The sequence below is a fragment of the Xiphias gladius genome, chromosome 24 (genome assembly GCF_016859285.1).
Source record: "Xiphias gladius isolate SHS-SW01 ecotype Sanya breed wild chromosome 24, ASM1685928v1, whole genome shotgun sequence".
In the NCBI taxonomy this organism is placed as follows: domain Eukaryota; kingdom Metazoa; phylum Chordata; class Actinopteri; order Istiophoriformes; family Xiphiidae; genus Xiphias; species Xiphias gladius.
The window spans coordinates 12,366,378-12,383,980 of NC_053423.1; the positions used below are offsets into that span (position 1 = coordinate 12,366,378).

Genomic DNA, 17,603 nt, shown 5'->3' on the forward strand with positions numbered 1-17,603 from the left:
ATGACGCCCTCGCAGAGAGCCCGGCATGGATGCGAGGCGGCGCGTAACGCCAAGTGGAGAGCGGCAGGTGAGCTGATGGTTGAAATAATGAAAAAATAAGTCAAGAGAGTTTTACAAACAAGGATCACGCTATAAACTGGAATGACTAAATTGTCTGTAGGCAGGGAGGCCCACGCATTAACTGGAACACAGACGCACCAACTTTAAGATTTCTGAGACTGTGGCCCCATCTGAGCGGAAAAATTTCAAATATCGTCATTTTCGTGACGCGTTATTATTACAGGAAGGGCCCTGAAATTATTATATATCCCCCGTCCCACCACAGACCTTCCACGCACACAGAGACCCTTGATGGTCCCGGGACCCCCAAGGAAAGGCTGTTTCACTCTTTCTTGACTGGCCACAGCTGGTTCTGTATGAGCTGTTTAAGCTAAAGGACATGGAGGTTGTCTGTGTCCACTGTGAACACCTCTTATTGTTAAGTGTGCGTGGGATTCTCTGTGTGTGATTGTGTGTGTGTGTGTGTGTGTGTGTGTGTGTGTGTGTGTGTGTGTGTGTGTGTGTGTGTGTGCTTTTGCTCACTCTCGGGGGCCGTTGATGTATTGTTAAAAGGGGGCCCTGGTCACGTTAGAGGCATAGGGTCTTGTGTTTCTGTCTGTTGTTCTGCATCTGGAAAAAAAAAAAAAAAAAAAAACAAACCTCCCCTGATAACATCTCTCCATCTCCCTCGGTGCCAGAAAGTGAAACGTCAAAGATGCTGTGTGTCTCTAATGCTTCATTAATCATGCAGATTCAGCTGAGCCCTAACCAGGTCAAGCAAGCGTTTGTTTAGGTGTGTGTGTGTGTGTGTGTGTGTGTGTGTGTGTGTGTGTGTGTGTGTGTGTGTGTGTGTGTGTGTGTGTGTGTGTGTGTATACATGTGTGTGGGTTTGCATGACTTAAGGAAGCCTAAATAATTCAGCCAGTGAGGCAAGGTGCTTTAGGAATCTCAAATGGCCCCTGCACTCCATGTGATGGAAAACACTCAAATCTGATCAGCCGGATTTGTTTTCACACACGCACACACGCACACACTCACGCGGGATGAGGAACTGGTTTTGTGTTACTATGGCTTTTACTTTGTATAAAAGTCTACAAGAAACCCACCAATGGGGTGATGACGTCAGTGCTGTTAAGTACACTTTCAATAATCCAGCTCTTGCTTTCTGTGTTTGTTGTTCCGCCCCTGTCCTCCTCTGTCCCTGCTTCAGCGCCTCCTAATATCCCCTTGTTGAAGCGTCCTGGTGGGATACCCCAGCAATGGCCCATTCAACCCCACCCTGCGGGACAGGTCCATCGGTCCAACTTCCTACCTTCTCCTCCTCCTCCTCCTCACCTGCCTCTTTTCCACACCCGTCATGCAGAGGATAGCGCCGAGCGGCCCCATCTGGTCACCATTGTCCGCCCCTGTGTTCAGAGTACACTGCGGAAGGTGAATTCACTGTTTACAATTTTACCTAAATGGTTAATAAATAATTTACTAATGTTTGATGGATTAGTTACAAGGTGTTAATTGAGCAACGTTTGGATTGAGAGGTTGTGAGAAATCCTATTTGGCAATAATGCAGTTATAAGTGTTTCTAAACACAAGTCTTAATGGGGTTTTCACTTTTTTATAAGCCATCGATTCTGCAGTCGTAAATGTAAATAAGTTGTTAATAAATGGATTTTGTTCCAGATGCTTGGTAGGTCTTTCCTAGATGTGATACAACAGTCCAGTGGAGGGGACATTAATAAAGTAATTAGTTACAACTTATAAATCTGAAGGTTCCTTATTACAAAATGGTACCAAATTACCAATAGATGAGATGGTCATTTACATGGGAAAGACTCATAACTTAACGGCCATTTTTGTGTCTCTAGGTAACAGTGCTGCTGAACCGCAGGGGTGTGGTGTCCTTCGAGCAACTGCTATTGGATATCTCAGAGGCGTTGGGGTTCCCTCGCTGGCACAGAGCCAGAGTAACCCGCCTGTACACGACCCACGCACGAGAGGTGAGGCTCAGTCAAAGCCACATTAACCTGCAAGAGAGCCCAGAGGCAAAAAAAAATCCACTGATTGGGTCAATGTAACAGCCCCCGTGAATTGTTTGCAGTTCTTTTCCATGTTGGACAAGAGGACCTTCCTCACGACCGGGTCTCAAGGTTAGGTAATAAAGCCGGATGCACCTCAAGGCTCTATTCATGTCAGTTAGTATTGTGCTTTAGTGTACTTGCACAAATGTTCAATTAAATTATCCCAAACAGGTTGACACAGTTACCTGGACCGTTCGAGGCCATCTGCATTGCCCTGCTTTGTCCAGTTGGTAACTCAGTCTTGGGCTAAATACAGCTAATGCACTGATCTTCAGTTGACACCCATCTATTGGCTGGGGCAGTTAAATTAAAAGTAAAGCGCAGGAAGCTGAAATAAAGGAATATGCAGACACTATCCTAATGAGGGTTTAGAACTGTTATGTCATTCAATGATGCTACAAAGCTGTTGACGGTTCTCCAAAACAAATTATCTGGGGGCCACTGGCCACGTTGTTCTCTGGGGGGGCCTTTGAACACTCGGCAGGGCGAAAAAACTCCAGTGTTACAATAAAGGTCAACTATATACACTCTGAGGCTGAGCAACCCATCTCTTCCTCTCCTCTTTCTGCTTTCATACTGCCCTGCGTGGTTAGAGGTGTAATGCCGCTTGAGATTGTTTTCCTGGATAACAACAGCTATCTCCACCTCAGTCAGAATAAATTCTGAGAAAAAAAATCTGTTGCAGACCTTTCTTTCTATGTGGTCCAAGTCAACTTTTCTTTAAGAATACATAAAAAGAGACATCTAGCAATTTCTTTGTTTAAAATCTTGTACCATTGCTAGAAAATTAAATAATTACAATTAAATAAAAGTATAGGGAAAAAATCAAAAAAATGTTTTGTTAGCTGGATGTAGTAGTTGATTCTAAACATGAAATTTTCTTGAAGTCCAGATCTGGTCTCCAGACCTGTCTTAAATTGTCATTCTTTCTCTATTATTTTCCTAGGTGAAAGGTGTGTGTGACTTCTTCCGTGGTGAGGTGGCCTTCCTGGCGCTGGGTAGGGCTCGTCCGGAGCTGAGCAGTGTGCAGGATGCTCTGGAGGAGCTGTTCCCAGAGCATTCCCATTATCGGGCGGACGCACTGCGGGCCTGGGAGAAGAGACTTAATCCAGCACCAGACAAAGCTGCCAAGGCTGACAGTGGCTACAGTGAGGGGGCAGACAACAGCGGGGCTAACCCAGAGACACACCGGGATACAAGCACACGTGTCAAAAATCATAAAAATACACACACACCTCACCATTTAGACACACACCAGCCGGAAAATTACAACTCAGATGTTCAGAGGTCTCATAAAAAGAGTTCTTGCAGAAAACCGGCTCACCTTCCAAACCACCTGCAGAGACTGCATGTTAAGGGCAGGGTCAGGGAGCGACAGCCTTCTATCATTGGTCAATTTAAACATGAAGAAGGTCTTAGAGAAGCAGAAATACCCTCTTCTACACTGTGTGAAAACTGCTTACCAATAACAGCTAAAAATCAGGGTCCAGAATGGATCAATCCCCTATCAGGGAGGGTCCCACTTCCTCCTGTTTGCGGAAAGCAAAAAGGTAGTTCTCATACAGAACAAGAGGTGAGAAAGTTGGATGTTCCTCTCAGCCCTCCACCTCCTCAACCAGTCAGCAGGAATGAAGCGAAGAGTCTTGCACAGTTAAGAGTTTTAAAACCTCTTCCAGACGTGGGTCCAGCACAGAAAGAATTACCGCAGAGGACAACCATTGACCTTCCTTCAGACGGCACTGATGTCACCCTGTCAGATATCGAGCGTTGCTATGAAATAGGACGTGTGGTTGGAGATGGGAACTTCGCTGTGGTGCGAGAGTGCCGCCGTCGTGACAGCAGACAAACCCTTGCCGTGAAGATAGTCGAGCGCTCCAAGCTGATTGGTCGAGAGCACATGATGCAGAATGAGCTGAGCCTTCTGGGTAGCCTGTGTCACCCTCGCATAGTGCGGCTGTTCGCACACCACCACACACACGCTCACTCCTATCTGGTGATGGAGCTGGTGAGCGGGGGGGATCTGTTCGAGGCCATCAGTGAGAGGGGGAAGTTTTCAGAGGCAGAGGCAGGACTGATGGTGTCAGACATGAGCGAGGCACTAAATTACATCCACGGCAAGAGCATCGTCCACCGAGACCTCAAACCAGAGAACCTACTGGTGGGTATCAGAGTTAGTGAAAGTGGAGTAGTGTGTAAGAATGTGATAATCCCAGTGAAAATACGTTGCTTTCAGCCATTGATCCCGGTGTCTCCTGGTTGGATCCGTGGTACTAGCATGCCCTGCCGTCTGCCACAGTGTCTCCTTTTTATATTATCACCAGGCGGAGCCAGAGAACAACATCTAAAATTCTTAATATAGTAACTTTAATATTTTTGAAACAAGATTATTGGTTACCAGTTTATTTCGTTGTCTAATTATATCCCCCCTACAAAGTGGATGTTTAAAGAAAGACAGTCCATAAATCTTTGTATGTTAACAATGACTCTCACCTAAAATCACAAATAATTCCTTATTCCGGATGATTCCTTTGTTAATAACATAAAAATATGTACTATTATGTCCTCAGACTCACAAGATTTAAATAAAATTTGATCATAACTCAAACTGTTTTAATCTCTAATTATAGGAACACACGAGAAAGTCTTAGTTATGTTGCATACTTGCATGAAAATGTTGGAACATAACCATGATGTTTATTCATTTTATTTTTTTGCTGAAAGAATCGCACTGTATATGGAAAAAACTAATTAACTAACTTACAAACTCATTTCAGCTGAAATTTCACTTTCATTTCAACTTTTATTCATCTTCTGCCAAGACTCATGTTTCCCAAAGTCTCTAACTTCACTGTACCTCACTGCTCCATCGTGATACAGTGCAATACCTATTATTTAATATAATATCAGGGTACAACTAGTAGTTGTTGATATAAAGTAAGGTCAGTATTTTGCAAAATCCAAATGAAAATGTCAGTAGCATAAGTGTCTCTGTCTATCTGTGTGGAGACCATGTGGGTGCAGTTGAAGTTTGAATTTGGAAAATATAATCTCGACTCTGCCTCCCTGCCTGACTCTGTTTCTGCCTGTATCTTGTTTTTCTCATTCTCTCTCAGATAGAGTATGAGGCAGCTGGCATCTGCAGGCTGAAGCTGGGAGACTTTGGTCTTGCCATGGTTGTGACTGAACCAGTCTCAACCATATGTGGCACACCCACATATGTAGCCCCAGAGATTCTCTGTGAGACAGGTTAGTGCTGTTTGCCGCAGTATCAAACACTACCTTACTTTCCCCCTTTGATTTTAAAATGAATTGTTTTTGATTTATCCAACAGGTTATGGTGTAGCAGTGGATGTATGGGCTCTGGGTGTTATTCTTTACATCCTGCTGTGTGGTTTCCCCCCATTTCGCAGTCGAGATCGCGACCAGGAAGAGTTGTTCCAGCTAATAAAACAGGGAAAATTCCACTTCCTGTCCCCCTACTGGGACCCCATCTCAGAGGGTGAGAGGCACAGAAATATAATATATACTGTCTGAAATGCCTAAACAATCAAACATATATTCACACATAAATACAGAATCCATTTTGTATGCTATTCCATGCATGTGTGTGTTTGTGTGCAGAAGCCAGAGGCCTTGTCAGAGCTCTGATTCAGCCAGATCCCACAGTGAGGCTGACGGCAGAGCAGACCCTGCTGCATCCCTGGGTGAAGGCTATGGCTTCAGTTTGCAGGCAGGCGCCGCTCAAAGACAAAACTCAAAGGAACACAGCAGACACTGGAGCAGAACCAGAGAGAGCTCAGAGACCAGCTAAGACCAATGCAGCAGAAACAAAGAGAGACAAAAGACCAGGACACACCAGCAGAAGGGAGAGATCACACACGATGAACTCTGCAGAACTGATGAGAGACAAACTGAGATGAACACAGGCAGAGGGCAAAATGACAAACCCTCACACCAACAATCAAAGGAGACAAGTACAGTTCACACCATATCTACACAGATCAAGATGCACACAACGTCAGAGAACACACCTGGTCAACAGAAACCAGACTGCACCTCTCCAGACTCTGGCTCACCCAGCAGGCAGCCCAGCAGGCGAGAAATACAGGAACCAGGTTCCGAGGTGTCAAACACAGAGTGTGAAATCAATCAGCTCTGTTCCACCACAGACCGAACTGAACATCCATCCCAGATTAAAACAAAGTCAAAATAAAACAGCCAACAACAGTCACCACGACGTTCACCGACTTGAGACAATACAGCTGAAAGAACCACAGCAGGTCACTCAACACAACATCACCCATCCTCCAACCCAGCAGCTTCATCATCTCACCCTCCATCAGCAGAACAATGACGAGCCTAATCTTCACACCACCATCCTCCACCCACCCACGCAGCCCTTGAGCTGACTGTCAATCCCCTGTTTAACTGTCTGATTAGATCAGGGTCATCATTTTCATTGTTCCGGACAATGCCACTGATTTCTTGGCGGCTGAATCCCTGAATGACCCACAGGTGATGTGATGTGCTCTTTTGGGATTGAATAGCATCTGATTGATGGGGCTAGATAAATCTCATAAATGCGTGTAATCTATTTATCCTGCAATCATAAATTGATCATGAGATGTTGTGTAATGACCAAAGGATTTGTCTATCTAGGATTGTAGGAGGAGGACGGAAAGCAGTGAAGCACTGGGAACACTATGTTGAAATTAATGGGCTAAAATGGATCAAGTAGGACTCAATGTGGATTTAAACGTATTTTCAGTTTGTCATTGTTTCTAATGTTGTTGTGTATTCATGAGAAGATCATTTAGTACATTTCTGAAGTGTTTTTGTTTAGGCTGACCATCTGTTTCTCTCAGCCAACCATGTTGAACTTTGAGGATATGATATCATGTCTGCCATTCATAGTCACAGCTATTTTTGATTGCTCGAATGACGACACTGACCCGTCGTCCTTCTAGACTCCTAGAAGTTCATTCCTAGAAGTCTGTCTTAGGATAATTTTTCTAGTACGTAAATACTTTTTTACTAGACGTAAATAAACTTAAAATATCTGTACCAAGAACCTTTTTATTTTCATCAAAGTAAAAGTTTGCCATATTTCCCACATTCTTTCATGACCTCTTTCTGATAGTGTGTTTATTCTACATATTATGTAAAGGGCCTGTAACACATTACTGCTTTCTCGATATAACTGCAAAACTGTAACTGTGTGATGGCAAAAAACAACCAGCAAATTAGCAATCTGCGGCAATATTTGGAGAAATGAACGTGTGGTAAGATCCAGTGGCCAATAATGGGAATTGCCCAGCATTCAGGACACAGTGTGTGACCACATAGAGCTCCTGGGTGAACTGTCTGTGCATAGCTGAGGGTGGTATGGCTCCTTTGCCATTCCACACAGACCAAATAAGGCATATCTGTCTGTCCAATGGGAGGGGTTAGTCCTGTCCCTCCCGATTGCAGACAGCTGAAACTCTGACATCCTGTCCCACCTACCTTCCAAGAACACTCACACAACCCCCCATCCTGTACACACAGGCACCCCTCCCTGCCCTTGAGGCTGCTAAGACAAAAATCTGGGGCACAGAAGGGATGAAAAAGCTTATAGATGCTTCTGACCTATTGCCAGCGGTCAAGGGCAGTTAAGGCTTTCTTCGATCCCTCTTTTTCTGGCTGAATTATTTACGCATCCTTGACACAAACCGAGTCCCTTACAACCAGTTGAACCACTTTGATACAGAAGCAGGGTGATTTTTTGCCATAAAGTTTTGTTGAAAGTTGTCACAGAGTGTTGACAGCGTTATTAAAGTGTTATAATACGTGGATGTGACTCATAAACATTGCAAATGTATGAATGATGCGTCCCTTGGTGGACTGGCCTAAATTTGTCGCATATCAGGTTTTGGTCACCTTTCAAGTCCTGCCATACACTGACCCGCAGGTGCTAACTACGCATGCGCCTTTAAAAACTCTTTAAATACCCCAAGTCATCTGCCACAACAAAACATTCCGCTGTCAGCTAATTCAGGGCTGTACCCATGTAGATACTGGCACACAGAGGCCGTTACAGATTATTTACTTTTAAATACGCAAATTCTATTATTAGCCAAGATCGAGTACCTGCCCGAGTAATAACGAAATTGACCCGGAGTCGTAAAGGTTGTGCAGGGTAAAGTCGAAGGGAGACGGACAGGAAAAAAACAAAGATGGCTGTGTAGCCAGAGAGACGGGTCCCAACAGAGCTGTCTCTAGCCGCGGCTTTAATCACCGACAGGTCCCGTGGGTCCCGTGGACAGTCAGTCGGTACCGGAGCAGGGACGTTAGACGAGCAGCCGAGCTGGGCCACGGGTGCATATCGTTGTAATCTGCTGTCATCGCGACTCACGGCGTCGAGAGCACAACAACAGCTGAGGGACGCCTGAGTTGTTTTTGTTCTGCCTGGGCAGAGGGAGAGGACTGCTGTGTTTTTGTCAACGTAGCTAGCACATAGTCTGCTAGCCTCACTGTAAGTCAGCAAAACTAGTCAACATTTAATTTAGTCGTAATTACATTTTGCTCATGATCTCGTTATTACACAATCATTGGCTGGTGCATATTTCAAGTTCCTAAGTGTGGGATAGCATTAATAATAAGTTCGGCCGCATTCCTTTCTGACAGCCTGCTGCCGTAGCGTTAGCCTGGCTAACGCTAGCTAGCTGTCAGCTGACCGTTAGCTTGACAGGCTGTGTGCTAGCCCTGAGCTAATCTGCTAATATATCGGGCTCAGCGTTGTCGCGGCAAGTACATCTCAGACATTTCTAGACAGTCATCGCCATGTCTTCACTGGAAGAGAGAGACGTGGGCGTTGCAGCCGCCGCTGGCTCCTCCTCGGCCGGCCTGGGGGTCGGGGCCGTGGGGGCAGCGGTGGAGGCTGTCGCCGGGGTCGCTGCCATGCAAGAGGAGGTCGGGATACGACGAGAAGGGCCCGAGCCTGACCCAGACGAGCCACCCAAGAAGAGGGTGAAAATGCCCGAGGGAGAGTCAGGAAAGCTGGAGGAGAGACTGTACTCAGTGCTGTGCTGCACCGTGTGCCTAGACTTGCCCAAGGCGTCTGTATATCAGGTAAAGGTGGTGTCAATCATAAACCTCCCCGCTCATAACACTTAAACCTACTGTCAAACAACAGCAAACCAGCTTGACCTCATATTAGAAGACCCCCCCTGTGTCCAGTCCCCAACCCCCAGTGTCAACCTGTTGAATGTGTTGGCCAGCTCCATTTATTTTTAGTGATATTAGATCCAACACAGGCCCAAGTGTCTATACTGCAAATTGAGCCATGAGGCTGAGACCAGACACACCCAGGCCTGCTGGTCAACTGTGCAGGCTCAAGTTCATAACATTATACTGTGAATTATCCTCAAATAACCCTCAGCAAAAGACACATACCCAGCCCCTGCTCCCAGAACTCAAACATCCAGAATTCAACAGATATTCAAATTTTAATTATATATTTCCCTCCCCCTCAGCCCACCCCAGAGTTCTCCTTAATGACTTCCACCTGTTCTCTTCAATGTCAAGTGAACACATTTGTAATTAATGATTGCTCATTTAGACTAAACATTTACATGCCCTGCTGCGCCATGCAGCATACACATTTTAAGCAGTTATTTAACATTTATTAGCAATACATTGTAAACACAAGTTGACATTCTTTCCATAAACAATATTCTGCTTTTAACATAGACACATAAATAAAAATTAATCATTATCATAAAAATGATTAAGAGAAGTAACACCAGTAAATAACATTAGGCCTGTTAGTCCATATATCCCACGATACTTGGCCATTATTCACAGAGAAACAGTATGCCCTTCCAGATCACTCTTGTTTGTAAAAGTACTTATTAAGTTGTAATCTTGCTTTTTTATATATATATATATATATATATATATATATATACACACACACACACACACACACACATATATATATATATATCCCCAGTGGTGCAGACAGTCTGTTTTGCTGTTGCTCTACTGTTGTTGGGTGACTTAGGCCAATATATTATTAGAGCTTAACTAAAATGAAAATAGACTCTAAGGAAATATGCCTAGCCTCAGCCAAACATGTCTAATGACATTTTGCTCAAATTATGTGTTTTGATTTAAGTTTCAGCAACAGTCCTAAAGTAGTCCCTGTTTCTTCCTAAATTCCCAATTAATAGTCTCAAATATACCACAGCCCCTTTGACAAATTATGCTGGGATTTTTGTCATAAGATTTGGCAAGAGAATGTTTTAAGTATCTTATTCCAATTTTCCAACTTAATCCTTCCGACTTTACAGGTTTTTTATTGACCTGTTAACCTTTTCTCCAAACACAGTGTACCAATGGACATCTGATGTGTGCAGGCTGTTTCATCCACCTCCTGGCTGATTCTCGTCTCAAGGAGGAACAGGCCACATGTCCCAACTGCAGGTAAAGTAAGCTCATCGTAGACATGAGCACCTCCCGAGTAGTGCAAAGACCAATTCAAAGTAGCCACCCAGTCCAACTCAGAAGAAGCTCGTTACTTAATTTAACGATTGCAGTCACAAGGTGGATCTAAACATCATTGTGTACGGATATCGTTACATATTACTTAATTCAAATATTGTTAATATTTTGGTTATATACGCAACATTTGCAGAAAATTGTGAAAAGACAACTATACTGTACACAGACACTTAACTTCAGAAAATTACTTTTGCAGCTAAATAATTTAGATAGCATATATTTTGTCAAATAACATTGATCCAAAATATTTTCTCCTCTAAATATTGATATTTTTTCTGCAGATGCTGAGTCAGAAATTATGTAATGCTTGCTAACATGCTGATCTCCAGCAGGAAAAACCAAAATGCAGTGATTACTGTCTTGTTAAGATGACATCTAAAGCCAGCGTCAGAATTAAACTTTTTTCGTCATTTACACACACTTGCATGTTTTTTTTTTTGTTGTTTTTTTTTTAATCTAATGCAATAAGAATACATATTATTTAATTGGTTTAGCCTGATGTGACAAATTATGCTCCAACATGATTTTCCAATATCACTTTTGCATTCATCATTAATGTATGGGCTTGGAACTAAATAACTTGATGAATTTGTTCTTTCTAGTCCCACGGTATATGTTGAAATTACCACCAGCGCTTGACAAAAGCATAATGTAACTTTTCTTCTTGCCCGACAGCTCTTCATGGTTGTGCATTCTTCACAATCTTGTATGAGCATACTCTGCATACCGCAAATTTTATGTAAATGCCGATGCACTGAGGTATGATTTGTGGTTTCCCATGTATGTGTAGGTGTGAGATCAGCAAGAACCTTTGCTGCAGGAACCTCGCGGTGGAGAAGGCTGTCAGTGAGCTGCCGACAGAATGTACCTTCTGCCTAAAACAGTTCCCACGCTCAAGCTTAGAGAGACACCAGAAAGAGGAGTGTCAAGACAGGTATACAACACACACGTGCACACACACACACACACACACACACACACACACACACACACACACACACACAAATGAATTGAAAAGCAAAATCACTTTTTTTCCAAGATAAGAAATCTTATCTTGTGAATAATATTCTGTGAATATTCTACTCACAGAATATTAAAAGAATGGAAAGTGTCTTAAAAATAGTTTCAATCAGTTTTCCCCCAAATGTGCCAAAACTATCAAATTAAACAGCTACAAACACTTATATCTCTTTCGGATTGCCAAGAAGTGATACAGAAACATGAAAATGGAAGCTAACCCACATGGATGCACATATCTAACCCAGATAAATGTAGGATTGTATATACGCTGGTGTGTGTGTGTGTGTGTGTGTGTGTGTGTGTGTGTGTGTGTGTGTGTGTGTGTGTGTTTTAACTTGGCAGAGTAGCCTGTCACATGGGGTTAATTTGGGGAAGATGCAGGGGCATGTGACGTGCGACTTCTGAGGAGAAAAACAGCTGATACAGTTACAGACTGTGCGTTTGTTGTCTGTGAAGCTCAGGCCGTTTGAATTTTGCGTGCAGGAAATCCTATGGGGTTGTTGCTATAGCAACAGGTGACCTTACTCAGGACAGCAGTGCCTGTGCAGGTGTTGCCATGACAACAGCCATGGCAGTCACCAGGTGTTTTTGGTCAGGTCAGATAGAAATATGTGCTGGTCTCCTGTGAGGGTCTGGCTGCTTCTGATATAAACATCATCTTGTTATCTTCAGAAATCTCACCATCACTTCTTTTACGATGGTATGCACATCTGAATATGAAACTCAGTATTTAATATGCAGAAATTACAATCAGTGATTATAGGTATTTTACAGTACTCTGTTAAAGTAGTAAATCCTGTTGATATGCTTTTAAGCAAAACGCTGAATCTCCAGCAGCTACTTGGAAATATGTATAAGACAAAACTTGGTTGTTAATGTAAGATGAAAAACGTCAGTGGGGTTTTAATTATCCCAGGCTGACTGCCGGAGCTAACCAGTACCTTTCACTTTATTCATATCTCACTTTTACTGTAATAAAGAAACAGGTATTCATTGAAAAGCACCTCTATACAGGATAAAATTGATATGAGTCCAGGTCTTTCTTTCCTCGAGGTTGGTTCTGAGCGAACACTTATCATTAGTACACTGTTAATTAGCCTAGGTTTGACAACGTAGTTTAATTAAAGCACCTCTGTGTAAGAACTAATTTATATAAAGCCACATCTTTGCTTCTTTGAGTTTGTCTTTTAACTCACACTTGCCATTATGTTGCCAGGGTGACACAGTGTAAGTACAAGAGGATCGGCTGCCCTTGGCAAGGTCCGTTCCACGAGCTCCCAGCACATGAGAGTGAGTGCTCCCATCCCACTAAGACTGGTACAGAGCTGATGGGAATTCTGGGAGAGATGGACCAGAACCACCGCAGAGACATGCAGCTCTACAACAGCATCTTTAGCCTGCTCTGCTACGAAAAGATTGGGTTTACAGGTATTTACATAAACACAAGAGGGAGATGAATAGAGTGCGGCAAAATGACTAACTAGAAAGACTGTTGACTATGTAATTCCCTGTGCTTCCTTACTCTGTACCACTCTTTCCCTCCCACTTATGACCCTTCTCCCTGTTTCAAAACTCGTCCTCTGCTTATGTGTCCATCCAGAGGTGCAATTCAGGCCGTACCGCACTGATGACTTCATCACTCGCCTGTACTATGAAACGCCGCGCTTCACAGTTCTCAACCAGACGTGGGTGCTGAAGGCCCGCGTTAACGACTCCGAGCGCAACCCCAACCTCTCCTGCAAGCGCACCCTCTCCTTCCAGCTCATCCTCAAGAGCAAGGTACTCGCATTGCCCTGTCCGTGTTTTTTTTATTTAATTTTTTTTTTTTAAATGTTTTTTTCAGTTCTTGATTTCAGGGCCTAAGATGCATCTCTGTCCACCAATCTCTAAAAGGTTGGAAGTGATCTGATAGCTTATAGAGTGATCGTCATCTGTTTAGTCAACAGAATTGGGCCATTTTTGCTGCCAAGCAAGTTTCTTAATTCTGATCAGGCTATCAATTATGTCAGTGAAGGATAGGAACAGCAAAGGTTAGTCTGTTAAGTGACAGACGAGTGTAAATCCTGGGTTTAAGCCCCTGACCTTAACAATAAGACACAGCGGCCCTGCCAGCTCCGGTGCTGCTGAATCTGCAACTGTGTCCATGACCTTTGCCATTTTTCTTCTTATATTGGGATGGTCATTTGTCCCAGCAATAACTGAAAAAGCCCCAACAGCAGTAACATGTAAGATCACCAACATTTATTAGCACTATAATGGAGAGGAATTTGGTTGTGGAAATGAAAATGCGAGTCAGCAGAAGAACCCAAACAATACATCGACATGGCTGATATGATCGGCAGATTTTAGTTTATCAAGGTTATATTCATCTCGCCAATTAGAGCTGCAGCTGAGGATTGTTTTCATTATTGATTAATCTATCTATTATTTTCTTTGTTAATTGTTTGGTCACAGAATGTCAGAAAATCGTGAATAATCACAGTTTCTGTAGCTCAGTGACACTTCAAAAATCCTTGTGTACTCCGACCAGCAGATCAAAGTCCAAAGATCTTCAGTTGAATATTACATTAGACAGAAAATTAATGAAGAATTTTCTGTTGATAGACTGACTGATCATTTGAGCTCCGTGTCTGATAGTATTTGCAGTATTGAAATGCCAGAGATGTGTCTGAGGTAATTTAAACATAGTTTGCAAACCAGAGAGCAGTGAAGAGTTTGATTTTCAGCTGAAATTCACTAAAATCAAATAACCAAGTTGAGGGAATCATTGTCAAAAGATTATGTTTATTTTGTGTTTAAGGGCAAAAAAACTAATATCGGCCAATATGTCTGACTTCCATCTGACCAGACTTTAGTTAATCTCTCAAATCCTGACATCAATGTTAAAAATCAAGTATGGGTCGGGCTCTATACCTAGCAGATGTTCTGGCTAATACGTGGGTTTTCTGTATGTTCAGGTGAACTCTGCCCTGGAGTGCTCCTTCCTGCTGCTGAAGGGGCCGTACGACGATGTGCGGATCAAGCCTGTCATCCACCACCATTCCTTCAGCAACGACGCCAACGAGACCGACTACGTCCCTCTGCCCATCTCCGATTCGGTGGAGTGCAACAAACTGCTGGCCGCCAAAAACATCAACCTGCGCCTGTTCATCTTCCAAGTCCAAAAATAAGGAGTGAGGGAAGCAGAGGAGGAGGAGGAGGAGGAAGAAGGAAGAAGAAGATGGAAAGGACGAGGAAGAAGAATAAGGGTGATGGAGGATGAGGCAGAGAGAGAGTGGGAGAGAGGATGTGATGAAGATTAAAGAGAGACACCACTGAACCACTGATACCTCTTAACACCTACACAATGACACACACACACACACACACACACACACACACACACACACACACACACACAAATACACGCATATACACACTCACACAGACACACACACAATCACGCAGGGTTACACACGCCTCCTCACACGCATATACACACACATACACACACACCACTAATTACACTTACCTCCTTTTACAAGATAGTGAGACCCCTTGCTCGGGGAGCTATGAGTTGCTATGGAGATGAGTGGGCATTGATATGGGATGGAGGGGTGGGTTGAACCTGTGATGGCACAGGTTGGAGGGGGGGGGGTAGCAAGCGGGGGAGGGGGTTTTGAGATGGTTGGTGTGTACCTGAGGAGGCTCTCTGAGGTCAGGCTGTGTCTGACCTTTCACCCCTGACACCCACAGCCAAAGGTAGCACACACACCAACCAAAGCAGGATTTGCTGGGTGCATTTGACGCGTGCGTGCGTGCGCGCGTGTGCGTGCGTGTGTGTGTGTGAGAGACAGAGACTTACAGAGAGAGATCGTAAGTGACGGACCCTGGAGTGCGGCCCACACTCTGCTTGCATGTTCAAATGTCCCAAACACATGTGATAATGTGAAAATAGAGCGTCTGACTCTACTGAGCTGTTGGACATGTGAAGGGATGTTGAGAGCATGATATTGTGTGTGTGTGTGTGTGTGTCTCTTTCCCCTCCCTCTACACAGTTTCGTCTTCAATTTCCTTCTGTTTTGGCAAACCTTCCCTTTTTGTGTCTCAGACTTTGCCAGAACAGACGAGAGACAGCATCCCCACTTTAACCCTCTTTTACCTTTCAACAAGAGGAGAGATGGCCTGGCTGCATGCATATTTCAGTTCTTCGACTTATTCCTCCAGCTGTGGTTATGTTTAACCTTCAACACTACTATCATTTTTATTTCTCTTAACCCTAAAGATTTAAGTACCTGTGAACTTTTTTCTTTTTAGTTGGGTTTTAGCGTGTGAACGCTGCCTGTGTAAAAGCGCGAGTGTGTGTCAACAGATCCTATCTGTGAGATTCTTGTGAACATGTCCTGATGTGAACCAGAGTACAATCCTTAGAGTACTGGACCAGCAAGACTGGAATACCACCAGACCTTCAGGGGCCCCAGGTTGACTTTGTGACAGTTGTAGGGCTGCAACTATTTTAGCTATTGATTAATCTGCATATTAGTTTCTTGATTAATCGTTTCGTGTACAGAATGTCAGAAGGTTGTAAAATCCGCCCATAACTGCTTCCCAGAGACAAAAGTGATATCCTTAAATTGTTCATTTTGTCCAACCAACAGTCCAAAACCAAAAGATATTTCATTTACTATTATATACGACAAAGACAAGCAGCAAATCTTCGTATTTTTAAAGCTGGAACCAGGAAATGTTTGACATTTTGGCTTCAAAAGTGACTGAAATGATTCATCCATTATCAGAATAGTTGCTGGTTAATTTTCTTTCGAGCAACTAATCGTTGCAGCTCTAGTGAGTTGCTTATTGTTAAATTGGTTTCTTGCACATTTGCTTGGGACGTTGCACCATATTATTATATAATCTTACGGCCCTGTGTAAAAATCTAGCTCCACCAACTTCATTATTTTAGTTTATATTGTTCTTACATGGTGCATTTTTCTCTATATTTTTTTAAAATTGTGCTTATTTAACTGTTTTGTTCAGAGACATGATTAATTTCAAGGTAGTTATGACTCAATCACAAGATATCATTTCCTGCCATCAACTTAAAAAATCAGCAGCTTCCATCCAAAACTAGACGTGTTATAAATCAGGTGAACCCAACTTTTTTGGTACATTTTGCATTTTTGATAAATATTAAAATGCGTTTTATTAAAATCACCACAAAATAAGTGACATACAGAAAACCTGGGGCCAGGTAGTATTCCAGTATGAGAGTACTGGTTGGATTCTGGGTCTTTGTGCAAAATATAACGAGCTGATGGGAACCTGAGGACAACAGGAGCCCAACTGCAAATTTTACTCCCAAACAGGCTAATCTGGCCATGGAGACTAGTCGACAACAGCAAGGGAACAAAACCCAAACTGTGAGCACAGAGTCTCAGGGCGATCTGGACTTCTTTGCGTGCTCGGAGCTCAACGGCCCTCCGAAGGGGACTTTTCTGGAAGATGAGACTTTGGGTGGTGACGGATGGTGTGTGTGTGTGGCAGGGGTGGGGATGGGGGCGTCTTACCTTACCACAGTGACATATTAGAGTTAGACTTACTTGAACAAGAACGAGAAGATGTTACTTAAGTAGATTCTACTGTAAAGCAGATAGATCTCTCTCCTCCTGACCTCTACTTCCTGTATTTCTGTGTTTTAATGCTTTGTCTCTATGCCAGTGGACTCACTCATCTCACTATGGCTGTACATGTGCCTTTTATTAAAGATCATGGAACCTGCACTGCTACCCGTGTGTGTGTGTGTGTGTGTGTGTGTGTGTGTGTGTGTGTGTGTGTGTGTGTGTGTGTGTGTGTGTGTGTGTGTGTCTGAATGTAGAAAGGACAAAAATAGAGCTGGCTTTGTGAAACCGTTGGTCTGTATAAATGATGTATTCAGCACCGCAGTTA

General features: G+C 43.4%; 2 protein-coding genes across 4 annotated transcripts; both read left to right on the forward strand.

Moving 5' to 3' along the window:
* On the forward strand, positions 1-6,034 carry dclk3 (doublecortin-like kinase 3). The gene is made up of 8 exons (XM_040121861.1): positions 1-67; positions 1,250-1,470; positions 1,902-2,033; positions 3,061-3,262; positions 3,791-4,276; positions 5,232-5,360; positions 5,446-5,613; positions 5,736-6,034. Exons 1-8 carry the CDS (start codon positions 1-3, stop codon positions 6,032-6,034), a joined length of 1,704 nt encoding a protein of 567 aa, XP_039977795.1.
* Positions 6,035-8,115: 2,081 nt separating this feature from the next.
* On the forward strand, positions 8,116-15,273 carry cyhr1 (cysteine/histidine-rich 1). Of its 3 annotated transcripts, none has more exons than XM_040120926.1 (7): positions 8,116-8,628; positions 8,781-9,224; positions 10,486-10,580; positions 11,449-11,592; positions 12,895-13,106; positions 13,279-13,457; positions 14,636-14,848. In XM_040120926.1, exons 2-7 carry the CDS (start codon positions 8,937-8,939, stop codon positions 14,846-14,848), a joined length of 1,131 nt encoding a protein of 376 aa, XP_039976860.1. In that variant the 5' UTR covers positions 8,116-8,628; positions 8,781-8,936. The 3 variants fall into 3 exon arrangements, with proteins under 3 accessions (XP_039976860.1, XP_039976862.1, XP_039976861.1); XM_040120928.1 differs by having other exon boundaries at positions 8,953-9,224; XM_040120927.1 differs by having other exon boundaries at positions 8,116-9,224; positions 14,636-15,273.
* Positions 15,274-17,603: the final 2,330 nt, after the last annotated feature.

Coding starts and splice junctions, on each gene's coding strand:
- dclk3 (XM_040121861.1), top strand. CDS start 1: ATGACGCCCTCGCAGAGAGCCCGGCATGGATGCGAGGCGGCGCGTAAC. Junction 68..1,249: donor CGCCAAGTGGAGAGCGGCAG/GTGAGCTGATGG, acceptor TCCCTGCTTCAG/CGCCTCCTAATATCCCCTTG. Junction 1,471..1,901: donor TTCAGAGTACACTGCGGAAG/GTGAATTCACTG, acceptor TTGTGTCTCTAG/GTAACAGTGCTGCTGAACCG.
- cyhr1 (XM_040120927.1), top strand. CDS start 8,937: ATGTCTTCACTGGAAGAGAGAGACGTGGGCGTTGCAGCCGCCGCTGGC. Junction 13,107..13,278: donor CGAAAAGATTGGGTTTACAG/GTATTTACATAA, acceptor GTGTCCATCCAG/AGGTGCAATTCAGGCCGTAC. Junction 13,458..14,635: donor AGCTCATCCTCAAGAGCAAG/GTACTCGCATTG, acceptor CTGTATGTTCAG/GTGAACTCTGCCCTGGAGTG.